Source organism: Dermacentor andersoni, chromosome 9 (genome assembly GCF_023375885.2).
Source record: "Dermacentor andersoni chromosome 9, qqDerAnde1_hic_scaffold, whole genome shotgun sequence".
NCBI classification, from domain to species: domain Eukaryota; kingdom Metazoa; phylum Arthropoda; class Arachnida; order Ixodida; family Ixodidae; genus Dermacentor; species Dermacentor andersoni.
Window position 1 is genome coordinate 35,683,444 of NC_092822.1, and position 24,754 is coordinate 35,708,197.

General features: G+C 48.6%; 2 protein-coding genes across 2 annotated transcripts; both read left to right on the plus strand.

The window, feature by feature from the left end:
• The first annotated feature begins 6,545 nt into the window (after positions 1-6,545).
• Positions 6,546-7,739, plus strand: LOC129383855 (uncharacterized). Its single transcript, XM_055068799.2, has one exon. It carries the CDS (start codon positions 6,546-6,548, stop codon positions 7,737-7,739), a length of 1,194 nt encoding a protein of 397 aa, XP_054924774.2.
• A 7,207-nt stretch (positions 7,740-14,946) lies between these two features.
• On the plus strand, positions 14,947-23,998 carry LOC140213301 (uncharacterized). The gene is made up of 5 exons (XM_072284509.1): positions 14,947-15,345; positions 16,507-16,679; positions 19,191-19,286; positions 23,310-23,440; positions 23,864-23,998. The coding sequence occupies exons 1-5, from the start codon at positions 15,065-15,067 to the stop codon at positions 23,996-23,998; spliced, it is 816 nt and encodes a 271-aa protein (XP_072140610.1). The 5' UTR covers positions 14,947-15,064.
• The last annotated feature ends 756 nt before the right edge of the window (positions 23,999-24,754 follow it).

Here is a 24,754-nt window from a genome sequence, read left to right on the forward strand (position 1 = left end):
GTATGGCGCTGAAACTCTACTGGTGGATCGATGTCGGTGCGGTGCTGAAAACGTGCGCAGCGTGAGACTGCGAATCCACTTTAAAACAGAAAGCGGCCAGGGCTCCGTCCGAGTTGTCCGCACTGCACCGTGAGCCAGGTAGTTGCGCCTTTCATCGACGGCTAGCACATTTAACGAAAAACCCTTGCGTTACACTTGGACGACGCTTAATTACGTCACGTTGCTGACCAAGTCGTCTTGCAGCGTCGGTCCTCACTTGCTGGCGATGGCAGCGCGTGCCTGACTTCACGTACTCGTGTAAGGTGCTGTAACACTGCAGGTCGATACGAAACCGACATGACGCTCTCGCCAGCGATTCACCGACTATTGTGCGTCACCGAAACCATTTTATCATAACAGGTCGACAACGAAGCAACCGACGAGCGCGAGTTGTCGCACTGCGACGGACTTTCTTGTCCACGGCGCCAGCAAAATCAGCGTGGCGACCATCGTTCGACGGAACTCCGCGCGATCGGCCGTCGAGCCGACAACACCAGAGCGAGGGCGTCTTCACTTGTATATATAATTTATCGGGCTCAAAATGAGTCAGACACGCCTACCAAGTTGAAATGCACAAGCTTCAACCATCTCAAGCCGTGCCCATGAAGTTTGAGCCAATGCCGATCCTGTTCAGCGAAGTTTAAGCCTGGCGCCGTCGAGTTCGTGTACCCGCTACCGGCGGACCTGAACTGAAATGTAAGCGGTTAGGTGGAACGAGGCTGCTTTTATAGTTCAGTTCTGGACTTAGCGATTTGAAATCAACTACACTTCCCTTCGCACGGCGCGTACACAATACGCGGCAAACGGCGAGCGCCGTGCCAACACCTGTGCGCGTCACCGTATACCTGTATACGCTGTCGGTCGCTTGCGCTACGTATATGGTTGGGTCTGTATGTACGTGTTGCTTTGCGGACACATTTCTCAATCTCAGAGATGCACTGTTTGCCTCTGCGTCAAACGGCAAAGAAAAACAACATACGGTATGCATTCGGTATACAGCAGCATAAACAAACGCCTCACACCGTTATACCAACGCAGTCTGAGCGATGGTATCCGCGCGTTTTCGCGAAGGAACAACACGGTCTATTATTGAGCACTAACGCGAGCACGCTTTTCTCTAATAATGCTCTATGGCACGCGCAAACTGCAAGTATGATGGCGTTAAAGAAACCGAGAATCAGTAATAAATTAGCATCCCGTAATATAGGTATCTGGATCGCAGTTGCCGTTGTTTAAGTGGTTTGGCCGCTTATATTGATTCGTCTCAGGGTGCGCAGATAAGCATGTTGAGGTAGATATGACTCGTCTCATGTGCGCAGATATGTATGTTTTGCTACGTTTTGACGTTGTTTCATATCAGCGATGAACCTTTTCCGCAATATTTGACGATAACAACGATCTGCGGCTGTAGATGTAAACAAGTGCACCGCTTTGATAAATTCGACGCAGAAGGCTGCGCTTCGAGACTTCTTGTACATGCGCAATGTCTAAATGTGTAAAAACGATACAGAAAGCGAGCTCCAAGTGTAGCATACGGCGACAAATTCCAAGGCAAATGTGTCCCCAAACGGAACCGGGCGTGACTTTATCGGCCGCACTGTTTGCAGAACACCGCACTCAGGCGTGCTCACCCAGTAGTCGGTGAGGGCTGTACATGGCTTCCAGGAACAACACGCTGCCTCGGAGAAGCCATTCATAATTATTCGCGATCCACCAAACGCGCAACCGACGCGCACTCAAAGTGGGCACAGCTACACAAATCAACCGGCGAAAGCAACGGGACCCTTGCAAACGTTCCATATCGTGTCATTTTACGCACGCTTCTTGTTGGTGGAATATTGGTCATGGACAACGATCAAGGATAGCAATATTATAGGGAAATAAATTAACTGCATGGCGCAAAGAGATGCAGATGACCATTGCACTTCTAGGTAAATTTTACTTGCTTTGTCGCGGCCGCGACTCTTGTCGGCAGGTATACCAGTTGTTGTTTTTGCCGGGTGAACTGCTATATTTAAAACGGTTTTCTAAGAGTAACACGTAATTTCGGCCTCAGAAGCCTTCTAAAGATACATAGGCATACATATCCGCGACATATATGTAAGAGAAAGATTATCAACTATTCAATTGAAACCATGAAAACTCCCGGCCGGAATAAGCGTGTTTCTTTTTAAAGCTGCACCAGCCCCAGGTGAACCAAACGACTTTGCGAGAAAAGGAATCAAGGCAATTATTGGATGCTAATATTAACAACAGTGTTAGGGGAAAAAATATTGCTTATGTACTCAAACTGAATCGGGGAGACCGGCAAGTCTTCCCCAATGTAATCTCCGTGGCTTGTCTGGCGATCTCCTTCAATGTGCCAGCAGGCGAAATGAATCAGAAGCATATGGTCTAATCGAATGGTATTTGCTGTTCAGGTTGTATGCGACTTGAGAATTCACTATTGAAAATTATCTAATAGCCGTTTCCATTCGAATGTAACGCATAACATCATTTTTGAAGTCTCGAAGGTGAGGGGCCAGTGCAAGCGAGGACTCTTATTACGAATGGGTGCTGCTGAGCACGAGGTCGCGGGATCGAATCCCGGCCACGGCGGCGGCCGCATTTCGATGGGGGCGAAATGCGAAAACACCCGTGTACATAGATTTAGGTGCACGTTAAAGAACCCCAGGTGGTCGAAATTTCCGGAGTCCTCCACTACGGCGTGCCTCGTAACCAGGAAGTGGTTTTGGCACGTAAAACCCCAAATTTTTTTACGAATGATGGTGCTGCTGGAGAGTCGTGGCTTTTGCGCAGAGGCGCACCAGTTCCCGAGAGAATTAACGCGCGGGTGCTAATCGGTTCTGCTGAACAAGTTCCTATCTGTCATTCAATATAAACGCCCCGTTTTGGGGCAGCCTGTAAATCGGCTAGCTTGATTCAGGCAAGGAAAAACAATTTTTGACATTCATGTCTGCAACCCATTAAAGCTCGGGGCCCAATGTGGTATCGCACTTATCTCCTTCAACGAACACAGCACATCTATAAATATCTGTACGTGTATGTAAGCCATGCGTTCCTTCATTTGCTTCATTATTGTCCTTGTGATAGTGCACCATATAACTGGAAGCAGCCGTTCATATTGCAGAAGCTGCTTAGTTCAACGGACGTACAGTTAGGAGGGACATTTCATCTGGGTATGAAATATAATATAAGCGTAATATGTTTTTCTCAGGAATCAGACTCGAGAATAATTTCTTTCGTTTACATTCCTAGAAAAAAGCCGAAGGCCTCAGCTACCTTCTTTATTTTTTTTTTCATTTTCTAACTAAACAAATTCTGGCGTTTTACGTCTGGCGATATGATTAATAAGCACCCTGTACACTTCTCACCACCTCGAATTTTTTAACGTGCACCTAAACAGTGTTTTTTTTAATTTCGTTACCATAGAATTCCGCAACCCTATCTGAACCCGTGTGCTCGAGTTAGCAGCGCAATGCCATATCCGCTATGCAGCCACTGTAAGGGTTGGTGTGCAGGGGCGGGACTTATAGACCGGTCTACACCCTCATTCACCTTTAAAGGTGTAAATTATGTTACAGTGCAGGGCCGATGTGACAGCGCGTTTCTCACGCTCGAGAACGATCACGAAAGCGTCACCAATCATGCATTCGAGTACCCAGGGATGGGACTATCTGCACAGCTGCGTTCTTTATTATGCGATATGGCCCCGAATCCGCCTGTTAGAACTCGCTTGGTATTGTCAAGTTGTATGGTGACAGTACAGACCGACTCAGGGCCAGAACTGCGAGTTACAAATTCTAACCCTTCGTTGGCCGAACTTGTGTCCAGAAAAACGAGTGACACCCGAGAACGACGACAGTGGCGAGCGAAGTCGGCGATTGTCGAACATAGGTTTTGCGCTGCAAGGGCGTTCACTTTCGTGCGCGACTGATGGAAATTTCGAGCGATATCGCTTGTGTCGGCTTGCCCTCCAGAAAATGCTGCACAGTGCTCGTCGCGCGTACAATCGTATTACACAAGTTTCGCCTACAACAGACAACGGATAGAACAATGGCAATAACTTACGAGAGGTTTCCGATACGTACAGGCGCATCCTGTGCCGGGCGATAGCGTTTAACATTTAATAGCCAGGGAGCGAAGAGCGGTCAGCCGATTGAGACGAACGAGTGCACCTATCAGTATTTCGCGTGTCGGCACCGGACACATCCGCAAGGAAAGAGGAGGAGGAGGGAACAATTAACTCCTTTATTGTTTTGCGGTTTTTTTTCGTGCTGTATACAAATTATTTATTACTCACAAGTAGTTTTTACAAACCTGTGAAATCCCTTCGTGTTTTCAACATAACGTGTGCGTAGCCCCTTCCAACCTGCCAGAATTAAGATTCGTAAAAATCCCGTGAAACAGGGAGAGGGGTCAGTAGGGCTTGGACGAAGGAAGAATATGATGGCACGCATTGTGCACTGAGGCGGAAGACAAGGTGCGTTCGAGCGAAGAAGCGAGCAGCAGCAGAAGAGAGAGTGAGAAAGTTTGCTCCGTTTAATTCGGAGGGTGGCTTGGCGTTAACCCGTGCTCCCTGAAGGTATACAGTGTACCACAAGAGTTCCAGTACTATTTTAGTACACTATACTGAAGGGCTGCAGAAGATAGTGCTCCCCTTTCCCCTCCTCACGCTGGACCTCATCGCTTTCGCAGAGTCGCATATCGCACAGCGCACATCGAGAGGTGAAGGGAGACGGTAGGAGGCCATTGTTCATGGCCCTGTTTTGACGCGAGCCGAGGCGGGCAGTTCGAGTAGCGCCAATGCTGCCAACCCTAGGGAAAATTCCCTAGGGTTAGGGATATTACTGTAGGAGCGGTGCGAATATTCGAAACTTTCGAATAACGAATCGAATAGTCGCCATTTGTATATGCGAATATTTTTTTTCGAATACTTTTCGAATATTTCCAAACGTCAACTGCGCTCACTTAAAAATAAAATTGGAGCAAACGTACGGTAAATTTTCAATCCCACGGGTATAGTAAAGACATAAAACGTGATAACGTCTGCAGTCTGGCAAGCTACGTCGCTTAGGTAGCCATACTTTAAAGGCTATATACAGCGATCATCCGCACTCTCTTAAGAACCCTGTGCGTGCGACGAAACTACTTTTTTGCTCGTAATGCCCCACTTGTGTTTAATGCGAAACCAGGCTTTGGCGAGTACCCCAGCAAGATCTGTCGCGCAAAAAACGTAATGCCTTGTACCTGCACAAAAAGGCGTAAATTGCGAAGCTAAGATATTTAATCGTTATAATAGGGTAAATGTAGACGATTGGCAGCTTTATAAGCGATACGGAACAATTGAAACCAAAAGAAAAAATAAAACTTGAACAGAGAGTTTTGTGAGCAAACTCGCGGCCGTAACGCGAAAGGCGTGACACCTCACCCACAGGGATACATAGGGCTCCATAGAAAATGTGTGGGGAAGCCTATAGTAGGGGTGGGCCAGTCGAAATTTTTTTTTGGGGGGGGGGGCAACTTAAAATTTGGGAGTGGGCAATTTGCTATTTGGGGGTGGTCCAACTTCTATTTGGCGGTGGGACAACCGAAATTTGGGGGTGGGTCAACTTGAATTTTGGGTTGGGCCAACTTTATATTTGGGCGTTGGCCAAATGAAATTTGGCGGTGGGCCAAATGAAAATTTGTATCCAACATCTAGAGCTAGCAGCTGAGACAAAGAACGTTGCTTACGCATTTGTAGACAATTCTCAGAATTTCTGTATAATTTTTTAATAAACAACGCTTCATAACGTACTATGTAACGACATAAACTTGCTAAACTGAGGAATATTGGGATGTGAACAACGCTTCCTAATTGCTGTAATCACTGTCACTAATCACTATTCAATTTGATTTCATTCGCTTCTGGCCCAATTCGATTCGTATTCGGTTCGGTCTCGAAAATGACTATTCGCACACCCGTAGATTTTGCGTCTTGTTTACGAAGGACCTCTTACATCTAGGGAAAATTTGTGAAGGAAAGAAAAGCTGTACTTCAAGAACTTGCACTGCTGCATCAGTTAAGCTTGAGCACAGCGACTTCATTAGTTAATTTTTTGAGAAACGAGCTTGGCAAAAAAAATTTAAACTGCACTTTCGCAGTCTGCTTTGATGATCAACAAGTTTACCTCTACGAAAATGCATATTAGCAGAGAGCAACAGTACGCAAAAGGAAACTCCCTGAATTCTAAAGGCAGCATCCTTATTTACCCGCATCCCATACTCCTGTATGCCCTGAGGCAATAACTCTCGCATTGAAAAAAGAAAAAAAGAAACACGAAGAGGGAACTAGGGCAATCTAGGGAATCTTTGCCGGATTTAGGGGAAAACTGGCCTTAGATATTGGCAGCACTCATTAGGCGCCGCCGCCAACGCAGGCTGATAGCCGGCGGCACAACAATCGAACCGAGCGCACTGTCACGCGACTCCCCGTTCTATCTCTCGCGACACTGCGGACGACGATGGCGCAGCAACGACCTGACACGACGGACGGGTGGACGTACACGCTGACCGGGTTCGGCGAGTTCCTCGAGATGCGTCGCGTCTCGTTCGCCGAACCGATGCCGGCCGCCCGCCTCTGCGGCGTCTGCGGCCTGCTGCCTTCCCTCACTCTGGTGCTTCCGTGCGGCCACGTCTTCTGCGAGTCGTGCAAGTCGCAGATCGAACGCGCGGACAGCTGCCCCTTCGACGGGAGGAAGTTCGCCGACTCCGACGTTCACTCGATGAGCATCGAGCGCAGTGACCTCGAGCAATGCCGCATTGTGTGTGCGGCCGGATCCCGGGTTTGCGGCTTCGTCGGCAAACTGTCCGAGCTCGGAGATCACCTGACCAGGTGCGGTGGTGGAGAGACCAGGTGCGGCAAGTGCCAGAGACCTGTGTTTCGCAGCCTCGTCGTGGATCACTATCGAAGGTGCACCGTAGGTACGCTGGTTGCCGCGAATGCCGAAGCTGACGCCAAGGGACTCGGAGATGTTGGCAAGACGGACGTGGAAACCCCGCGGGCGTTGATGCTGGGCAAAGGCGTCGACCTGGAAGCCGTGTTCAGCTGCTTCACCAACGCTTTGGCCGAGAAGGTGACCAGCCTCGAACGCCAGTTGCATGAAGTGCAAAAGAAGTCCACCAGCGACGAACAGTCATCGCTTGAAGCTGCGAAAGAGGCGACGGTAATTCAGGGACCGTACCGCGCTGCTTCCAGAGCTGGCGTTTTGATCACCACGTGCAAGTTCGCCAACGTTTACGCCGGACTGGACTCGCTCAACAAGAAGAAAAAGGAACTCAGGAAGCCGACCGATACGTATTCGCTAGGAGGTTACACCTTCAATCTCGACTGCAAGTTCTCCAAGGATGAGAACGAGATGAATGTGTGTTTCGCTCTTTTTTTGCGCCAAGGTGAATGGGACGGTTACGTGGAGTGGCCTTTCAAAAAGAAGGTGACCCTGATCATCATGCACCCCAGGAATGCGGGAAAAGATGTCCGCTTGCCGGTAACCATGGATGAACTCGACATGGTGAAGAGACCTCACGCCGGCGGTTCAAGCTGGGGCCGTTGGACGGATCAGAAGAAGTGGAAGGACATTGAACTGCATGGGTATGTCGAGAAAGGGGCCCTCTATGTAAATGTCGAGTTGGAGGAAATCGGGAAGCCACCTTTATGAGCTTGTTTTTACGGCAGCACCTTCAAAGCACCCAGGAGGAAGGAATATGTGTGTAACTCAGCCATGTTTCGTTTTTAACGGCACCTCGCACCACCTGAAACGAAAGCGGTGCATCTGAAGAGGCCGTTTCCTCGAGTTCGTACAAACCACGAAGTTGCGTTGTTATTGCTGTTTTCTCTGTAAGAACAGTCGAAATAATTATCACCTTTAAAACCGGCATTTTGGCTTGTGTCTACCTTAGTAATAAAGTCATATTTGCTTTAAGAAAGTTCATAAGGTCTTTTCCTTTAATTACCGTCCTAGTTAAACTTATTTTTCATAAACAAGGTATTTGAGAGTCTACTTGTAATCGAGAACCTATTTGTTTATTGCTTGAAGGATTAACTAAACCATTTTAATATTTTGGACAACTACCTTGTTTTCATTCTCGCAGTTTTACTCACTTGGCTGTAATCTCGTTAATAGGCTGCATCAAGGATTCTATTCATATATTTCACAGTCATAATATTTGCTTTTAAGAACGTTCATAAGGTTATTTCTTCTGACTACCGCTCTAGTTCATGTTATTTTCTATAAACAAAGTATTTGAGAATATATTTGTAATCGAGAACCTATTTGTTTTTGATTGAATAATTAATTACTTGACGTTATTTAGTATTTTGGACATCCGCCTTGTTTTCATTCTCACTCGTTTACTCACTTGGCGGTAATCACATTAACAGGCTGCATTAAGAATTCTATTCACAACGGGTTTATTTTGGGTTACGTGTTCTTTTTACGCTTTTGAATATCTTGACACAACCAATCACATCTTGTTGCTTAAAAATTAACAGTTCTGGAATAACGGTTCCTGCGTTATCAGATTTAAGGAACTACTTGTATAATAGACGTCGAGAAACTGTCTATTTACGGGATGTGTTTTCAGAAACTAAACAAAGTTAATAAGGGGGTTCCTCAGGGTTTCATATTAGCACCATTACCATTCCTTCAGTGTATACCTAAACGAACGTTTCACCCTTACAACGCTTGATCTACGCTGACGACCCAAATATCTCAGACTCAGAGTTTTACAATGGCTCACTTTTCAATTACTTAATACATTCGCGAACACGGTTACTTGGTGTCGCCAAAGTCGGTTGATTTTAAATGCAAGCAAAACTAATTTACTGGTTTTTCTTTCAACTCAGGAAAGTCGGCCTTTTGCACCTGTAGTCTAACTTGACTCGCGATGCATTTCTTGATGTTTACCTTGACCGTTAAAAAAATTGTTGTTACATCAAACAAATTAAAAAAAATTGGAATTACAGCACGAGAAAAGCTAGACATTTCCTATCTCCTCCTGCTCTCTTTTCGCTCTTCTTAGCCTAACACCTCACGCTGTCATTTATGTATATCTTGTACAACACATGCGAAACGAAGCCCTAAGCATTTTAAACAATAGCCGAGATAATGCTATGAATAGTATATGCATGGGAAAATGAAATTATCATTAAGTTGATTTACACCCTACTTAATTATTATATGGTTTTCAAGTTACTTGACAATGAGCTTCGTAGAACATTATAGACTTGAATTTCTTGCTGAATTTAAACGCTATATTCGTTTTGCTAGGAAGGATAGCTTCCTTCCCCTTCTGTTTCCTTTATCTTCAATAAACAACCGATTAGTACTACTTATGAAAGCTTCTGCTAATTATTAGAATTATTAGACAAATGACTATTTCATCTTGCACTCTCACGATGAAACGTTTCTTTCCCATTCAAAACATTTCCGTCCCCTGATATGCGGAAAAAGTTACTGAAAGTTCCTTTGAATAACCAACGTTATTTAACATCCACTTGTGATACTTGTTTTCTATCTTTTTTCAAGCAGTATATTGTAACTGTTATGTGAGGAAGCACAATCCTTGTTTACGTAAGTTCACTTGTATGCGGGTTTTTGCGAATAGCCTGCGTTTGTATTTCGTGCTTAAATTTCTGGCTTTCTCGATAACGCAAGAACTTCGCATTTATGCACCATTACTTTGGCTGTATGTGTGTTGCTTGAAGTTCAACTTGTTATTCCTCTCTATTGCGTTAGGTAACTATTTCTTACTTTGGTGTTTAATTTATTATGTCTTCCTTGGATTTGATTTTTTTTTCTGCTTGTCTGGAATTTTCTCCTATTAATTATGTTTAGCGTGTCCCGGGACGGTAAAGAGACTTAGATGGGCTAGTTGGTTGCTGGTGTGATGGAACATGGTTATATACCGGCTCGTTTTTAGGGCAGGACGCAGAAAGAATGCACAGAGGGCAGCCATGTTACATCAAGTCGGTGCGGGTTCCCTCACCTTGGTTCCCTCACCTTGGTTCCCTCTTCTGCATATTCGGTTCCTGTAATCATGTTTTGCAAAACTCAGATAAACTTGAAACTTGAAATCCAATAAAATATAGAGATCAGTCGTCTGTTCTCGCGCCTGTCGAGTGTGTTTGCCGTAATAACCTGGTCTACTACTGATCTGCTTACCAGGATAGCATGGTCGGAGCAGGCCGTCTGCGCGTTGCGTTACAGCTGGCCAAGTATAACCGTTGTGAGAAGACTGTGGTTCATTGGTCCGCAGTGCACTGTACACTGTAAGGGTCTTCGCGTAACGCTTACCAAACTTCAAAGGTCCTTCATGAAGGCTTCAGCGTTATTGAAGTTCAGTCTTATTTTCTTGCGCGGCGAACTGCGCACTTCAGGGAAGTAACTACAAGCCACAAGCCGTAGCCCACAAGCCGAAGACGGTAATACCGTCTTCGGCTTTTGGGCTACCAGTTTCAAAGCGGTGCTGCGAGTGCAGTATGCGGTTTCCTCAATCCACGAGCCCTGTCCTTCAGACAGCCCCAAATGCATTTAGTAGATTTCGGTGGCACACATTGTGCAAAAGTGGCAATAAACCCTGTTTTCAATCAATAATTTATCGCAGGCAGTGCGTTTAGCTCAACCTCCAGTTTTGAAAACGTACGACGAAATTCCACATGTTTTTGTTGCGTGCGCGGCGATTTTCCGAGGGCATTCACTCGCTGTGCTATTGTGGCTTCCACACGTCGCGTTAGCATCCGCGTCCTAAAGTGTCCGAAAACTCGCGTGGAAGCTCGCTCGTGTCGACTCTTGGCTGACGCCACAGTACATTGCTTACTGGGACCTCTTCTGGGGATCCACTTGTGTGCAACAATACGTATAACCATGCCATCCCAATTATGTTACGCTCTTTCCACGCTTCGTCAGTAATGCGAGTGGCGTAGGGAGAATTCACGTGACGTCACGTACGCCGTTTTGTAGTTCCCCATTCACAGCTGCCACTGCGCTACTGGAGATACGCGCACCTTGATAACGCGCGGCTTTTCACCGTGGTGGCTGTACGGCAGTATAGTGACCTCGATGGCATTGACGGACCACGCCGAATTTCCTAGCGTATTATTTTTCATCGCGCTCATAGCGGCATTAAAAAAAAAATTCTTTGCACCGCTGAGTGCAGAGAGGCTTGGGGGAGGATCGACTGTAGGCGGCGCCACTTAGAGCAGTCACTCGCGATGGACACCAGCGAAGACGACGATCGACAGCGCATATACGCAAACTTGGGTATATGCCACAGCCACTCAGGACAACGGCAACGACGACGACGATAACAACCTCTTTTATTCGCAGTGACAACTTTTCATTAACTACCGTATTATTAGCTGTTAACTGAACGTAAGAATACCCGATCCTTGGCCCATCCCCCATTGTAGGTACGTAACATGTTTTGAAGGCACGGCAGCAACAACCACAAGATGGTGGACATCGTGATGCCAGCTTGTGCAGCTACTTTTTCACGTTCTGCCTTTCGTTTTTCCCCTGATCGCGAAACTCCGTTTTAGACATTTGCAATCGCTGAAGGGCGCTGAATTGTCCGGCGCGCTGCTATATGGATGGTCGAATTCCAGCGTTTAAGTTACGCAGTTACGCGGATCAATTCCTCTGACGCCAATGCGGGGTTACGTTGACCAGCGTCCAATTTAGAGTGGCATCGCTGTATCTTTTTTGCCGTTATCGATCGGGAGCTCTCGACTTCTGACTCCTCCTGTAACGGAGACGAGACCATTAATCATTTCCTTCGTTCTTGCCACCGTTCCACCTCTTCGTGCAAAATTGGATCGGATTGGATATCCGTCGATGAAGGATATGCAATCCAATCCGATTCTGCGCGAAGAGGTGGAACGGTGCAAAATTTCCCGCGAACTCCCGCTCCGTTATGCTGCGTTTTCGATGAATGCATGTTCCAAATTTACTGACATATGGAGCTGTGCAGTTTCACCGTAGCCATGAAGCATTTTCAATGCAGTTCAAAAGTTCATAAAAGCATACAGCTATAGTTACGTTGTTATAGCAACCCCGTGGGTGTTCTATCTCTATCCTGGCATTTTTGTTACATGTGCTTTTAAATACAATTTTTTGAATTCTTTTTTTATTTCGACTTGAAATAATTTCTTAGTTTCTTTTTGTAGGACTTTCTTGTTTAGAGATACTCAATTATCTTTTTTTTGTCATTTGTGCGGCCAATCCCTCTCGTGGGTAGTGCCATGTTGAAATGGAATCAACATCCCCAGGCTACCAATCCCTATGGTGGGCATGAATCGCACGTTCAGAGGACAAGAACTACGGCCTGCTACTCCGCCGGTATTAACGAGAGAATCATCCATATTGGGCACGGGCCAGTATTTCCCAGGAGTCTATATTTACATCTGCGGCGATTAGTTTTGGTTTACTATCACATTCTTAATGTACGAAATTCAGTGTAAGTTTTCTTGCCTTTCTAGTTACGGCTGCCCGTTTCATGAGCGATCCCCCGTAGAGGGTCGAGCCGTACTCACAGGCACCAACCCAAACCAAGCTGGCCAATTGCAAGCTGGCCAATTGCCACTGGACACCACCGCAGCTAGCGATCAAGGCCCGCAACTATACCGGTCGCCTACTGCACGATGATTCTGCTCCGCGCAGCCGCAGCTCTCGGTCTCTTGTTGGTAGGCTTGTACGTCGAGCATCGCGTCGGGCCGCTTCTACCTCGCATCAGCTGCGGCGACGCTGACGAAGCAGTCTCCCATCTCCCGGCCACCGCAGGCTCTGCAGGCTGGTACGTTGCAGGGTGACGCGTCAACTTTGTTTTCCTCGCGTCTACCGAAGAGTGAGGGTGGCGAGGTTTAACCAGACGCTCCCGACTGCTGATTCTTACCATCGCAGCGCGGACGCAACCGACGCGCACGATGTTGCTGCCGTAGCCAACGCTGCCGGCGCAGCAACGAGGGACGTCTGCAGCGTCGCGCATGGCGAAGCCGGCGCTGCGGACCGCGATGCCATGGCGGACAGTCGCTGCGCCAACAGCCCGACCGACGGCGCTGGTTCCGTGGAACGCAGCTCTGGAGCCGTCGGTATGCCCGGCGCCGGTGCAGATGGCGTACGGCTGGCTTGTAGGTGTCCGTAAGAGGATAGATCTTCGGACGTGTGTGTATCCTGTTTTGTAATATTTTTTATTGCGAGAGGAATTGTACGGACACTGCAAGCGCATTTTTGCCGTCGGCGTTGCCGTGATGTTCCGCATACAGTCCAAGGGTGATAAAATCATCGCCGCGCGCCGTCTGCTGCATCTGTGAGCAAAACCGTGCGAGGGTAAGCAGGCGATCGCGGCTCAATCTCGTGCATGAAAGGGAGGAAAGCGGGGAGGAAGCGCGCTGCCTTCCGTCGCGCGCAAGGCTCCGGGGGAGGGGAGGACGCATTCTACTTGCGCCCGGGCCGCTTTATTTTGAAAGCTACCTGCGATGGGGGGACAGTCCGTCGCGCGCTGTGTTTTCGCGGCTTAGTTTGCGTTGATGCGAGAAGCACTGCACGAAGGTCAGTTCGCTCTCTGGTGCGGCCGCGCTTCCTCTCTCCAACGTTCTCACACTAGAGTTTCCGTGGTTCTCGAGTGAAATGTGCTCGTGCTTGCTTGTGCGCACGTGATACCGCGCTTGTTAATTTAGTTAGTATGTCTATGTTTACAAGTTTATGCGGCCGATGAAACTGTTTACTTGCTTCGTATAACTAACTGTCCAGTAATTTGCTATCACAATCGATGCTTCGCATTTCGGGCGAAGCTGCGATTTTTTGTCGTTGTTGTAGCGCTGCTTTGGAAGGGTCGGGCGTACGTGCTCTAAAGCGTGTCTTGGCCGAGCCTATAAGCAGGTAGAAGACAACGGAGCACCGTACGCACGCGCCTTTTCAATTACGGCGTGTCCACTAAAGTTACTACTCACAAAGCTTATCAGTGCAATTTAGTTCATAGTTAGTGGTGGCGGTAACAATGTCGCAATTCTGACCTCTAGCACTGTCATGAAGCTTTGTCAGCAAAAAAATGCTTCAAATCTCCGACGTTGTAATTGCTCCGATGTAATTGTAATTGTAATTGTAATCTCCGATGTAATTGCTTCTTCGGCTGGTCGTTGCTGTCTTCGACAGGCCGAAAGAGGACGAGCGCCTTGCGTTCGGCTTAGGGGGCTTAGTTCGGCTGGTTCTTTTCGATCGCTCTCCTCCCTCACCGACTGTTCTGAGGCTCTCCGAATGCTGTCGTCGGAGCAGTGGTCGAGAGATTGAGAGACTCTCCTGCCACGTCATCACAACACATCGTCGCCGCTGTTGGCGATGGTTCAGCGTAACCTAGGCCCCTTTACTACAGCTTTGGGTAGTCGAAATCGGTCGTTTCCATTATGGTCACTATACTCTCACTTCTGTCGCTTTCTCTTCCGAGAGCGAGTCACACGTACGGCTTGTGTGCTCGTCAGTCTGCCTCAGGGTTCGAGGAAACGTCGGATCCACCCGACTCTGTGTTGGAGAATGCAGGCGACCACGCAGTCTTGTCGTGTCCATTCTTGACAGCGAACATTTAGAGCGACGAATTGGTGATTAATTGTACGTACCGTGAAAGAGGCGCTATACAGGTGGATTGCATCTTCCCTAAAATGCGCGCGCACCGTTAAGCGGCAGCCGCAAGGCAGTATGGGAAGTTGGAGTGTTGGCCGCCGCGGCCACCGAAGACTCTCCTTGCCTCCAGCGTTTGATCCGTGCTCGACCCGGCGCTTCCTTTTGCCACAATGCCTTGCGCCTGTAACCATCATCGAAGGCAGCTGCGCTGCGATTTGCAGCGCAGGCAAGGCAAACATGCGTCTCTCCGGCGGCTGCGGTGGCCCGTGCAAGCCCGCACTGCGACTTCCCATACTGCCTTGCGGCCCTGCGCAGACGGTGCGCGCGCATTTCCGGAAAGGTCCGTCGCCGTGGCCTCGACAGGCGTGCCAATGCCGCCTGTTTCGAAGCATCGTCACCCTCGCCACGGCCGTCGAAGAACCACGTGGTATAGATCTGCTGCACATTTATTTCCTCTTTTCTCCTGTGCACCAGCGATGGTCCATGCGTGGGTAGTGACTGTGGCCGACATCGCGTCCGAGGCGCGGACCGTCCTCCGGTGCCATCGCCCCTTCGCTGCGTGGCTGCGCTGGACCGGGTGGCTGTCAGACGCGCCCCTGTGGCAGACGTGCCTCGTGACGGCACCTTTCTTGCTAAGCCTCGTGATGGCCAGGTAGGCATGTGACACGGAATCCCGAGCATATAGATCAGTGGCGTAGCCATGGGTGGGGGGGGGGGGGGGGGGAAGGAGCGGAGGGCACACTGGGCGCTTGCCCCCTTCCCCCAGTTATTGTGTTAGAATACAACCGGCCCAGCTCCTCCCCGTAGCCAGTGAAGTCCCCCCCCCCCCCCACCCTTGGAAAAAAAGTTGTGGCGCCGCCACTGATATTTACCCGTCCAAGGAAAGCTCCCAGGGCGTATCCATAATTGCCCTCTTGATTGTTTTAATTATTCGCAAGAGACGTTTCTGCAACACACCCGCCGCGATAACTCGAGGGCTGTGGCGCTCTGATTCCGAGCATGAAGCCTCAGGTTCGGCTCCCGGGCGCAGTGGCCGCGTTTCGATAGAGGCTGAACGCAAAGACGTTCGCGTACAGGTCTGGTCAAAATTAATACGGATCCCTCGGTCCACCATAAGGCGTCCGGAATAACCCTGTATTTTCGATACGGCAAGCTCCGGATTTCTTTTTCTTTTTTTTAATAAGGTCGTTCCAGACGCTTCGACGATAGGAGCCGCCGCTCTACTGCCACGATGGATCAAATTCCGCTCTCTTGTACGCAGTCAGAAATCGGACAATCTGGACGATGCGCTAATGATCGTGCACGTAACGCAGCACGAGCTTTCGATAAAACAGCGATACTGCACACTTTCCTGCGCATTGCCGAGTCTGCATCAAGGTTCCGGGCGGAAGCAGATTACACTGCCAGAGAGCTGATGGAAACCTCTTATCTCGCCTCTGAAGATAATGCATGAACGAGCGGTGCGGTAAATTTTTTGTTTTGTTGTTGGTAGTGAGGAGGGGTTCTTGCACGGCGCGTTGTGGTGATGCAATCATGTAAACATTTCATCGCTTTTTTTTTGCATATTGAATATGCGCTGCCTTTCGCGCATGTCTGGGAATATATGCTTATACTGACAAGCCTTACGGAAACAAAATCATTTGAAAGTTGGCGCTAGTCCGTGCCCACTTCCTCTAGTCCTTGTCTTTTTTACGCATTGCATTGTTCCTAAGCATTATGAGCCAACAATACCCATCCCTGTAGTGAGTATTATTGAGCTACCCTTCGTATAAAGGGGCTGTGAAAACAACAAGACGCAACCGCGTGTACGCAGGTACTGTTGCGGAGGCAGGCGACACGAGGGAGCTATGGTGTCCAGCGTGCGTCCACGGTTTAGCCAGTCTGCGATCGACCACGGTGAAAATCTCGTCGCCGCATCCGGGACGGCCCTCGGTGGTACAGGGCGTGGAGCTGAACACAAGAGCAGCGACGGGCATAGCCAGGAAGGTGACATTTCGATCGCTCGCACAAGACTATACACAGTACGGTTGTTGGCCGTGTTTGTTGGTGCGACCACATGCTACGAGGAACAGCGCAAAAAAAAAAAAAAATGGACAAGCCATTTAGAACGCTGACTAGCAACCAAAGTTTATTGCGCTTGTGGCGAGAGATATGGACAGAGACAAACAAAACAGGATGACATTTCGAACTATGTACCTACTGCAGAACAGGGGGGCGGATTCCGGGTACCTTAGAGGAGGGAAGGCTTCGTCAAAACAAACATAAGGTGACTCGGTGCACTTTCATTTCCGTCAGCTCAGAAGTGCCGGCGTATAACTTTTTCCGGCCAAACAGTAGATATACTGGGAGGTAATGTCCGACGGTTATGGGCGCCTAAGTGTACGGTGAGCGAAGAAGGTGTCGTGCGTGCGTACAGTGGCCGCGACCAGAAGCGGACAAGCAAAGCGTGACACGTTCACCCGGTCAGCTGCCGAGTCAACAGAGACACGCGACACTCGGGTCTACCTCTTGCGAGATCGATTGAGTGTACACTCAGGGCAGTTTTCGGTGTCGCCGTGATGTTCCGTGTAAAGTTGAAATACGTCAGGAATGAGTGCCCCGTATTCTACGGGCGCGAGGTTCGAAGCCTAGAAGGATCGTGACCTGATTCGCGACGTCTTTCCGCGCGCCCTACGTTGGAGGTCACGTGATAAAACGCGCGCCACGGGAGGAGAGCGGGCGTCTCTTTCTCTGACCCGGCCGTGGCTCGCATTATCTGTCCGCGCGGTAGAGTGCACACGCGGGCCGCGCACCATATTTCGGAGGTGATCTGCGGCGGGTGCAAAGTTGGAGGGCGAGCCGAGATGGACGGCGGATTCATGCGCAGTCTTCGCGCGCGTCTAGTGTTCGAGGTAGCATGATTTCAAGTTATAAAATCTCGGTGAAAGAAGAGGTAACACGAAGGCGTTCACTCCCTCCTGCCGGAGCTCTGTCACGCCAGAATAGTGACAGCGAGTGCTCGTGGTCGTCGAGTGAAACATGCTAATGTTCATCTGTGCGCACATAGCGCCATGCTGGTTAATTTAAATATGAGGCGAATGTATACGCAGTTGATACGGCCGCTAAAATTGCGAACGTTACTTAGTGCAATTGTCTTGCTATCGATCGCTATCAATGCTTCGCCTTTCCGGAGAAAGTGTGACTTTTCTTTCATGTGCCGACAACGACTTAATGCATGCCGTTCAAGTTTACGTCATAGTTCTGTAAAAAACATTACTAGAAGGAACTCTGGCATCGCGATAATGCAGCTACTGCGGGAATGATAAATATATTGTTCGTTTCTTTGTATAATATTCGTGCCCGTGGCTTCAAATGGGCTTGTGGAATTATTTATTACGGCTTACCTTTCCAGGAAACTGGATTTTTCAACGTGTGTGAGGTCGATACGTTTCTGCTTGCACGAATGATTGCGAAGTGCTGCATTTATATCGCAATACTTCGTTGAGTGGCTTTCGTAGATATGGCTGCATCGCATTCATGGATTATGAAAAGGCATTTGATTCAGTAGAGACCAGCAGTCATGGATGCATTGCGTAGTCAAGGAGTGCAGGAGGCATACCTGAATCTTAAGAAATGAGTACAATGATTTTACAGCTACTTCGATTGTTTCTCGTGCAGGAGGCATACCTGAATCTTAAGAAATGCGTACAATGATTTTACAGCTACTTCGATTGTTTCTCCACAAGAAAGTGGAAAAGCACCTACAACGAAACGGATCAGCCAAGGGAGACAATCTCTCCGATGCTATTACTGCATACTTATAAGAAGTATTCAAGCTGTTAGACTTAGGACTGATGATCAGTGGCGGATATCTCAACAACCTTCGGTTGTTGCGAGAGGTAGCACGAAGGACAATTCGCTCTCTACAGCTGCCGCTCTTCCTTACGCCAGCGTTCTGAAAGCGAGTGTCCGCGCTCATCCAGTGAGATCTGTTCGTTTTCATGTGTGCGCGTGACACCATGCTTGTTAATTTAGTTCGTAATCAAATATTTACTACTTTACATGGCCGATAAAACTATTAAGGTTAATTCGTATAGCTGTCTACTAATTTGCTATCGCAACCGATCCTTCACTTCACCTTTCGGGCGGAACTGCGACGTTTTTGTTGGAAACTCCATGTATGGCGTACGGCGTGGCCTCTGAGATCACACGGCTGCACCTTTGCCTCTGCGATCACGGAAGCCCCGGTCTGCGGTAAACCGCTATCGATATTGTGAGTTCGCGATGTTTTCACGCTATTGCTGGCGAATGAACGCTGATCGGCAAGTGCCCGGAGCTCCAACACACTATAGCCTGTCGAAATGTCGCTACTCGCGATGTCGTGACGTGTGCCAAGAGTACTACGCTGTATCATTTGCATAAACGGGCAAGGCAACCTTTTTGTAGCGACTTTTAGGTCACGTGCCTAAGAGTCCAGCATGCATCGGCGCCTGCGTCGTGTCTCCATTATATATGCAGCAGCACTCACACTCGCTACGGTCCTCGGTATCTCGAACCAGGCCACGACATCTTACCTGCTGAGTGGAAACCAGCTTGACAAGTCTTGCGCGTCAGGTTAGTTTTATTTATGCATTGACTTATTTGCATTGGAAACGTCGGCAACTAGTATAATAAGTCGTCAGCTTCTTCCCAACGTTAGCTTGTATGAATGGAGGATGATAAGGGAACTGAAAACATTTCATTTCCCTACCGAACGCGAGACAGTCAATCGCAATAAAAAGAACAGAAATATATAAAACTATAAGCACATTATACTCCCGTTAAAACGAACTAGAAAGTGCCATTACAATGTGTTCGCCTTATCAGAAGTTCGTCTTTACAGAGGTGACCATGATATACATTTCAACTTAGTAGATCCGCTAATACTACTTGTTTTTTTTTTTTGCTCGTTCACGTTTTTACTGTATATATTCGTGTACTTTTTACTTGTTTGTTAGCGCGAATTTGCTTATCCCATATTTATTTCCACTGCTTACTACGCGACTCCCTGCCAAATTTAACATGAGATGTGGGAGTCTACCTGTATATACCTACACGTATTACATTCGTGATAATAAGCTTGAATTCTTTATTCTTTGCCTACAAAACTCAAAAGCTGCTCTTCGTGGTGTAACCAAGTGTGCCCGGCAAGCAAAGTACTGAATGAAACATCTCAAAACCAAGGTGCAGCTGCACAAACATAGATTTAATTTGAGCGACGAGATATTGTTTCATGCACTCTTATTTAAGACATTTAGTAATTGCCGCTTGAGTGCCTTGCAAGCATGTGGCTGTCACAAAAGCTGAAATTTTATCTAGCTTGCTGAAACAAGTTTCAGTGCGCTTATGTTATCGAAAAAAAAAAAGAAAAGAAAGCTATGCAGATCCATCGCACATGTCCGATATTTACAGGAACGAAAAGTTGACTAATAAATGCTGCACAACAAATGAACCTCAGTTCTGCGCAATCAAACCATGAATCACGATATCAAACCTGCACATAAAATATCGGCTTATAGGCATCTCAAAAGCACATACACGCCTCTTAGCGCAATAGCGCGTGATATTCCGCGGATGCTTTGATTGGCTGCATTTGATTTTCTTAGATTAGGCCCACTGGGCATATTATGACCTTTCTTAGCCGATTCTCCAGAATGGGTGCCTACCTCTGTGACAGAGGTCGTACAGCACCCTTGAACACGCCTAATACGTTCAGCACCACGCCGACCGCCATATAATGCTACGCAAATCTAGGACGGTTCCCCCGTTAAGGGATGTTCCGATTACTTCTATTACGAAGTGCTTCAGACTCACTTGAAAGAAATCAAAGATAGGATGTGTAGGGTCCTCACCTCCGTACTCTTGGGTCAAAGGAACGACAACACAGTAGTGCAAACAATCACAAGGGCATTTATTGCACCTTTCATAGATCAATGCTTGCTAGCCGAGTTGCTATCCACAAAACATGCCGATGGGCGCGCGACAAATCTAGGAAGTCCAACTCACCGCGACCGGATAACGAGCGAATATGTTCACCCCATGCTGGATCCCGACGCCTAGTCGTTCGCGTGTACGGTCACGCGAACGGTGGCGCGTTCGAAGGCGGCCACGCGGGACGGTCTCGCAGAAGCATGGATCGGCGCACGCGCGGCAGGCCTGCGTTGCTTGCCGTCCCGAACCAAAGAGGAAGCGCCTTGTCTTACCCGCACCCAAGTAACCCCGCCGTGAGGCGGCGCTAGCAGCGCAACACTCGCGCCATCTCTCGTACTGCGCTTCAACCATTCCGACCACCGCGGGCGCCAGGCCACGCGGCGAAGCCGCACTGCAGGAGAAGGGAGCTATGCGGGAAAACAAGATATCAGGGGACGCGTGAGAGTCACGCATCCCCACAGATGATGAACCCTTCCGCATTTTCCAGCGAGTCCTCGTAATTATAGTGTAACTTTCCAATTTGTGTGCAGTCAGTAATGTGGAATTTTCTTTCCGTGATAATATTCGTATCAGCGGCCCTATAACCAACAAGTTAATGCCCGGCTGAAGACATGAAGAGGAAGGAAAACTGCTACGTCACCATTGCTGATGGAATGCGCCCCGTCGAACATACCCTCGACCATTGCAATGCCTTCAGTAAAGGGGTCACGTGTATATACTCTGTAGTCCGAAACGAACTGGTGTAAAATTGTGCAAGCAGAGGCATTAATTGATCCGCAGCTCTCTTCCCGCGTTTTTTTTTTTACTTGCCACTCTACCTGACACAATTCGTAAAAAGAACTAGCGTCCACTATAGGCGGTGTCCAAAACTCGACGTCTGTGACGTGTTTCCGGCTCCCGAAATCGCTTCCACCTCATTCAGCCAGCAAAAGCATAGCCTTTACGATCCAAATTTGAAACCCAGAGGGCGTCACCCTATGGGACATGGATTTGCACACCCCCTACAGTGCACATCGTTATGGCTTGAGAGGGTGAGCGGAAAGAAAAACAGGAGACAGAAAGAGAGCCACATTGCGTTCGTTTGCGTCGGCCTTTCGCTCCATAATCCTGAAGGGACCATGCGTAAGCAATTAGCTCAAATATAGTTATGTTTCAGCGTACCAGCCGGCTCGAGTTACGGCGGCCGGTGAGCGGCGAAGAGCTTCCACGTTGCCTTATATATTGCCTATTCGAAAAAAAAAGTGCACTGTTCGTTTATGTGAAGGCGGGGGGAGGGCGGTTACGCGGAACCATTAAACATCCGCTGAGCTCGCAAGTAGGTTCTTGTACTGCGTAACAGATGGCATAGTACCTTGATACGTTTATTGTGATAGCAATTATGGACACTCCAAGCACATTTTCGCCGTCGGCATCGCCGTGAGGTTCCGGATAAAGTCCACAGGCGATAACACCGTCGCCGCGCGCCCTACGCTCTATGTGCGAATGAAGGCGTGCGAGGCGAGCCGACTATCACGGCTCAATCTCGCCCGCTCGAAAGAGAGGAAAGCGGGGAGGAAGCGCGCCGTCTTCCGTCGTGCGCGAGGCACCCGACATCGTGAGGCATCTGGGGGAGGGGTAGGGTAGAGAGGGGGAGTGGCGTTCTACTCCGGCTGCAACTGCGCTTGTGACAGGTGCGCGCTGTCGTGCAGCCGTATCTTGAGAGCGATCTGCGTTGGGGGCAGAGTCTAGGTGCGTCGGTGGCTCGCAGCGTTGTGCGTGCTGTGTGTTCTCGGCGCGCACTTTGCGTCGACGCGATATACAGAACGAATGCCACTTCGCTCGCAGCTGCTGCCACGTTTCCTCGCGCCAGCGTTTTGACAGCGCGTTTCCGCGGTCATCGAGTCAGATGTGTTCATGTTTGCTTGCGCGTGCGTGACACCGTGCTTGTTAATTTAGTAAGTGTGCCTCTGTTTACATGTTTATACGGCCGATAAAATTGCCATCCTTACTTCGCATAGCTGTCCACTAATATGGTATCGCAATCGATGCTTCGGCGTTCGGGCGAAACTGCGACTTTTTTTTCACGGAACCACGGGAACAGAGCGTTGTATCCGGGAAGGCGTATTATGCACATGTGTCGTTAGTGCATCGGGCACCGTGGTCGAGAGACGTTGTGACAGGAGAAAACGTTCATCGTGGCCAAACGGCGCAAGGAAACGTGCCCGCACGGGGAACAAGGTACGAGGCAGTGCGCCGACGTTCGACCAAATTTTATCGGCACGTGCACGAATACACAGGCAGGCTACCACCATTGTCACGCAGGAATACATGAAACAAGAATAAACGAAGGCAAGAGAAATAAAAGGTTTCTTTTCTTTTTATTTTTGTCAAGTTTTGTGCGACTATGATGGTGATACCTTGCTTTTGTAATTGTGCGCGGGCCGATAAGCTTCGGCTGGAAGTCGGTGCTCTGTAATTACCTTCTTCCCCGTGTAGACATGTTACCTCACGCTGTTTAGCGACTATGAATTCATACCGACTAGCTTAACTTTCAGTGCCTGTACGGTAAAAAAGCGCATCGCGTAGGCTCTTATTCGCAGCAGCGTGCATTTCAGCTTTCCCATTTTTTACATATTTTGGGAACATATAGGACACGTTTCACGCCTGCTGCTCTTGTCCCCGGTGCAGGAGGGTCTGGTTACCGGAACAGCGAGAGAGAGGCCGCTGCGGTGGTCATCCAGCGCTGGATACGGACCGAGTTCAGGCGATGGCTCTTAGATGCCGCGGCGCGACGCAGCCTTGAACGCCGAATACATGAGGCAAGCACAGCGATTAATTTGACATTTTAAAGCTGCGAATAGGGGAGATAAAGAAAAAGCAAAGGGGAAAAAAGGGTCAACTCAGTGCCGACGCCAAGGAAGACAAGGCGGACGTACATGGTGGGTGGAATGATCATACGATTAAGTGTTGACGATACCTCGCCACTCTCTATCTATCTCTCTCTCATGTTCATTATTTACTCATTTAGTATCTTATTCGTAGGTATTTCTCATGCAGTTAAACGACGACCTCTTATAGCTTAGCGTCGAAATTTGGTTGATTCTTCCTTTTTCCGGCGTTTGATGCTCTGGATTGCGCCCCTCGCCTCGGTTTTCTTGACCACTGCTCTTTCACCCTACCACGAGGCGTAGGGGCCATTAGTCCCGAGTGTTTATCATACGGCTTCTTCAAAACACGACCAGGGCTCGGGCAACGCACTCCCGCGGCCGGCGGCCCTCCTCTCTCTCAGCTTCGCCGACCCAGCACCCCTGTGTCCCGAATTCTCTGACCTCTTGATGGACGGACGGACGGACGGATGCTATAGCGTCCCCTTTTAAGCGGGGTGGCGGGTTGCGTCACCAAGCTCTTGTTCTTAGTTATCCTAATGTCTTATACCTATACTGTTGAGAGACACACAATCACAAATAATTCCCAGCGTCAAACTTTTCTGAACCATTACTGGGAACCGTTGTTTGTGGCCTCCCTACCTTTCTGCCACCATACCTCCAATTGCCTCTTACTAACCTCGATTGCGGACGTGTTTGCGGACGCGAAGTGCCCGGATGGATCAATGGATGTTATGAGCGTCCCTTTTGGAACGGGGCGGTGGGTTGTGCCACTAAGCTATTGTTATTTTATTGCCTAATGTCCTACTTATGTAAAAAAAAGTCATGATGAATTCTTATAATCAGTTTCCGAACCCTTATTGTGAATTTTTGTTTTGAAGTGCCCGAACTTGGCCACACGTCCCAGACTGTTTACGACTAATTATATAGCCTTAGTTCCTGAATACTGCTACGTGTTCACGACACGGAGAGGTATCATTTGATACCATTTTCACGTTCGTTATACAAGTCACAACCAACCGCTTTTCTTTTTCTGGGAGTGGTTACAAAATAGTCAGATCCCAGATACGCCAAATCCGCGTGAAGCCAGCTAATAAGGCTCTTTCGTAAAAAAAAAAAAAAAGCTAGAGTTAAGGAAGAAGACGGTGTAAGGCTGGAAGAGAAGGGCGTAGGAATATAACTTACAGGGTGAACCGAAAACCAACGTTGCATGCTTTTCTCTTTGTGGCGATGTCACCTATCGCCGCC

What these genes read in the sequence shown, in the direction of transcription:
- LOC140213301 (XM_072284509.1), top strand. Translation starts at nt 15,065, where the DNA reads ATGCCGCCTGTTTCGAAGCATCGTCACCCTCGCCACGGCCGTCGAAGA. An exon ending in CTAAGCCTCGTGATGGCCAG is followed by an intron (nt 15,346 to 16,506) that starts GTAGGCATGTGA and finishes GCGTGTACGCAG; the next exon opens with GTACTGTTGCGGAGGCAGGC. An exon ending in TTGAACGCCGAATACATGAG is followed by an intron (nt 23,441 to 23,863) that starts GCAAGCACAGCG and finishes AAACACGACCAG; the next exon opens with GGCTCGGGCAACGCACTCCC.
- LOC129383855 (XM_055068799.2), top strand. Translation starts at nt 6,546, where the DNA reads ATGGCGCAGCAACGACCTGACACGACGGACGGGTGGACGTACACGCTG.